General features: G+C 43.1%; 1 protein-coding gene across 1 annotated transcript in view; it reads right to left on the reverse strand.

The window, feature by feature from the left end:
- LOC119585239 (putative uncharacterized protein MYH16) overlaps positions 1-4,819 on the reverse strand; it is a gene marked incomplete at its 5' end in the record, with an annotated part of 81,296 nt that overhangs the window by 20,324 nt on the left and 56,153 nt on the right. The window contains 3 exon segments of the mRNA XM_037933898.1: positions 110-205; positions 1,713-3,915; positions 4,187-4,326. Coding sequence (XP_037789826.1) covers positions 110-205; positions 1,713-3,915; positions 4,187-4,326 — 2,439 coding nt within the window.

Below are 4,819 nucleotides of genomic sequence, written 5' to 3' on the forward strand. Positions count from 1 at the left end.
AGAAAGAGTAAAAGGTGCCTCATCCTGATCCGAACTCCCGCAAACCTCTCACTCTCCCTTTTCCACCCCAAAAGCACGCCCGCACTGCCGTTATTCACGAGCGCCGTACCTTCATCTGATCGTCCAGTTGCCGCTTAATCATCTGAGAATCTTCGCTGGGCCGTCCACCGTTTTGAAGCTTCTGGTTGGCTTCGTGCAAGTCGAGCTGTGTAGAGTGGCATAAAGAAATTATAGACTTACAGCAAACGGGGAAATATATTGCTGTATGAGTACAAACGCTCTGCTTTCTTTACATTCCCCCCCTTTTTTAGTCCATAGGAATATATATTTTTAGTATTATTCACGCATGCAATTGAATATTCATATAGAAATGTAAAAAGGGGGAATAGCAGAGCTTTTCATGTACTCAACAGCTCTTTTTTTAATTTCTCACAATAACTACATAACATTGTGTAGTGATTTTCTCTCTGATGATCAATGATGATATGGTATGATGTGAATATCATGTTTAGTAAACAATCTAAAACATTCAGAAGTAAATTTAATTGTAGAGGAGATGTTAATTCAGTTTAAAATCTGAGGACTTAACACCTGTACTGCATATCGTGTGCAGATTTCAACATTTAACTTACGTGAATACGTGACATCCCTGAAGAGGATAAACATCTATACTACACTGAAATAACAAAGAAATGAAATACAACAATAAAAAAACATCAACTGCTACACTTAAAATACACGAATGAAACTTAAAATAAAAGAAAAAATCAATTGGGGGAAAATGAAAAGAAACCAGAGAATCGAACAACGAGAACACAATGAACACACATGACTGATCCTATGGCAAAACATAACAATGCTCATAAAAAGGCAGAGCATGAAGGAAGGGGTTGGGGGGAGGGAACACATAAAGGAAGGACACAAAGGTCAGACAGGGTCACCGTGACAAAAGAGTGCAAAGGTTGAGGTCGATATTTGATGCAGATTTGCAACCACATTTGCAACTGTTTATTGTAAAATAAGTGGAGTACATTCTATAAACAAATGTGACTCTGAATATATATAATTTTTTTAATTAGACAAAAAGGAAAGCACGTACGACCAATGCCCAATGCCGACTCTGAACCTGAACACAAGAAGTCACGCAGCGGATGCATCAAACTGAACGGACTTTGATCTCTGGTCCCTCCATTCCCCCAACTGACCTGCTTTCTCTCCAGCTCTGTCACCAGCAACTCGAGCTGACTCTGAAGCCTTTGCTTTTCAACAGCTGAATTCTTCAACTCTGTATTGGCTTTGTTCAAGTCTGCCTTCAACCTCTGTATCTCCTGGCTGTCTTTCGGGTTGTTGCTTTGGTTTTGTATGATCTGCTGCTGTTCGTGTGTTTGTTGGAGTAACTGTTGTATTTTTTGGGTCTGTTCTTGAAGCTGTTGTTGTGTTTGTTGTGCTTGTTTTTGTAGCGTTTGATTTTGTTGCTGTAAATGTTGATTTTGTTTGTTCGTGTCTGCAATCTGTTTGTTAAGGTCCTGATTTTGTTGATTCAGCTGTTGCACTTGCTGATTTATTTTTTGGTTGTCTTGAGCCATGGTCTGCATTTGCTTCTGCATTTCCTGCACAGCGCGTTCTGCCTGATCTGCTCTCTGTTTCTCTGAGGAGATAGTTTGCTGAAGTTTGGCGCTCTCGCCCTCTCCCTTTACAGCATGATCCTCTACCTGTTTTTTCAGCTCTGCAACATCTCGCTCTGCCTTTTCAGCCCGCAGTCTTCCCTTCTCTGCCTCGCTGCGCATGACCCCCAGCTCCTTCTCTTTGCCTTGCAACTGAATGATCAAGTTCTTAAGCTCCTTCTCAGCCTCCTTCTGGATTAACCCTGCCTCCTTTTGAGCGGCCTGTGCCACCTGCTGAGCCTTTTGGACCTCCTGCTGAAGCCGCTGCACCTCCTTTTCCGCCTCGGCTCGCAGGGCATTGAACTCCTTTTCTTTGGCTGAGAGTTGCCCTTGCAGCCTTTGGATCTCCTTTTCTCTGCCTTCCAACATTTCTTTGGCCCCTTGCTCCATCTCTTTCGTGGTGTTGTTCAGCTCTGATTTTATTCGCTTGTTCTCGTCCTTAAACTTTTGTAAGTCTGATTCTGACTGCTTCAGCTCCTGTTGGAAGTTCAGGAGCATGTCTTGGGACTTCTCTAGCTGTTTCACAAGCTGGTCTCTTTCAGTCTGCAACTGCTTGAGGTCCGTCTCGAGTTTGCTGATCATCTTCTCGCGTTTCTCTTGTGTCGTATTTAGTCTCTCCTTTTCTGTTCCGACTTTACTGAGCTCGTCTCTAGCTCTCTCTAGTTCCTTGTTCAAACGTATGATCTCTTCTTTACATTTTTCGAGATCTGTGTTGGACCTTTGTTGATAGTCTGAGGCCTTATTCACCATGCCCTTTGCTTCGTCCAGATCTCTCTTGAATTTTTTGTTCTCCATTTCTAATTTTTCTTTGGTGTCATTTGCTCTTCTGAGTTCTGTCTGAGACTTTTCTAATCGTTCGTGTAACTTCTCGAGTTCAACAGACATTCTCTCGAACTCAATTTTGGCTGATTCATTGCTCTCTTGGTATTTAGACATGTGCTGTTGCGATCTCTCCATCTCGTGCGTCAGTCGTTGGACTTCTAGCTCAGCCTTTTCCCTTCCGGCCTGAGCACGAGTGAAGTCAGCCTGAGCACGGTCTAGTTTGTCTTTTAATTTCTCTATCTCTATGGAGGTCTTTTCAACCTCGGTCTTGTTCCTGTCTTGGGCCGTGAGGAAACGCTCGAGTTGATTCTGGCTCATCTGAAGGTCGCTCTTGAGCCTCTCGTTCTCACTCTCCAGTTTCTCCACCTTCTGTTGTGATTTTGTACATTCGATCTGGGCTCTTTCGTATTTGTCTTTCATCTTCTCCACTTCGATGTTCGCTCGTTCAAGCTCCCCTTCGTACTTCTCCTGGCTGCTTGTGTACTTCCCTACTCTGGATTGCGTTCTGTCGAGCTCTGATTTCAAACCATCCAGTTCTTCTGACAATTTCTCATTCAGGAGCTTCGCTTTCTGTAGTTCAACCTGGCTCACGTCATAACGTTCCCGTAACCGTTCGTTTTCACTCGTGAACTTCTCTACGTCCTGCTTGTTCTTCTCTGAGTCAAGCTGATATTTACCTCTCTGTTGGTCTGCTTTGTCCATGTCAGTCTTCAGCTTAGTCACCTCCGTCTCGTACTTCTCTCGCAGCTTAGCTTCTCGCTCCAAGTCCATCTGCGTTTTCTCTAGCTTGTCCTTCACTCTTTCTATCTCGATCTTTAGCATCTCATAGTCTTCTTTGGTCCGCTCGGTGTTGTCCTGATATTTACCCATCCTGACCAAGACGCGGTCCATCTCTGCCTGGACGTTCTCGCACTCCTGTTGCAACTTCTCCTTTTCACTCCTGGCTTTAGAGAGCTCCATGGTGTTCCTTTCGTATTTGTCTTTATATTTTTCTACTTCTATCTGCAATCTAGCAATTTCCTCTTGGTTCTTTTCCTGGCTGTTCTGTGCCTTGCCATACTGGGCTTGGGCTCTTTCTAATTCGAACGTCAGTTGGTCGACGTCATTTTGTAATTTCTCCTTCTCGCTTCCCACGCGTCGGAGCTCAACACTCGTCTTATCATAACGCTCCTTGATGATCGTTATGTCCACGTTTAATCTCTCTATCTCCTCCTTCAACTTCTCCTCTGCCTCCTTCGCCCGAATGCACTGGAGACTTGACCGATCGTACGCCTCCTGGATGCGGTCGTAGTCTTCTTGAAGCTTAACCTTTTCGTCTTTAATCTTATTGAAGAGGATTTGCGTCTTCTCGATTTCGACCTGAAGGCGTTCTTGTTCTGCTTGTGCGGATTCCAGTCTAGTTTGTAGCCGGTAGTTCTCGCTTTGGGATCTGTCGTGGGGATAAAACGTTAAGAAATTGATTAATCATTGGTGATAGAGATATAATATTTTTCTGCCATGCTGAAAAAAGGGAAACATTTACAAGTAATGGTATGGATAACTTAGTATAACTGATGCACTTTGAAAACTACAAATCCCAATCCTATAAAAACATCAGAGTCCTACGCACCTACAGATCGGACTAGATGCCTACGGTCTACACTATTATATAGCAGTCACATTACATGCACACAGAGGAAGGGAAAAGGGGGGCCCCATACTTGTCACATTTCTCAAGAGCCCTTTCAAACTCTCGGTTAGCGGTCTCCTTCTCATCCTGGGCTCGGGTGACCTGCGCCTGTGCCTTCTCGAGCTTTTCTTTCAGGATATCCACCTCCGTGGCTCGGTCATCTCGCTCCATCTGTGTTTTGGGGGAGCAGACAGCAGGTTGGTCACGTGATGCAGTGTTTGTGATCCTTACAACGGCATGTTGTAAAGATACTCCTACGCCTAATTTAGTCTTATTGGTATATACATATGAATAAAGTAAAATCCTTCAATACTGTCATCAATTTATTCTCCATTTATATAAATTCATTCCCTCAATTTCTAAAAATATAAACCGTAAACAAACAATAATCTTTAAATAGACCTTAAACCTACATGGATCGTAAATAGCCTTAACTGGTCTCCTCCTCTGTCCTATCATATCTCTTCCCTCTTATTCTATTTTACTTTCCTCTTTCATTCTTCTTTTACGAACTGAATGTAATGCCTGTGCCAAATTATATATGTTCCTCTGAGTTATCTGATTTATCTGATTTAGCTCCGTCTCTATCAAAGAATCCAAATGCTAGTTCTACTTAATACTGTCATTTTGGTCTTTTTTTAGCATTTTTCCCATCCTCTACCCG

The sequence above is a fragment of the Penaeus monodon genome, chromosome 19 (genome assembly GCF_015228065.2).
Source record: "Penaeus monodon isolate SGIC_2016 chromosome 19, NSTDA_Pmon_1, whole genome shotgun sequence".
NCBI classification, from domain to species: domain Eukaryota; kingdom Metazoa; phylum Arthropoda; class Malacostraca; order Decapoda; family Penaeidae; genus Penaeus; species Penaeus monodon.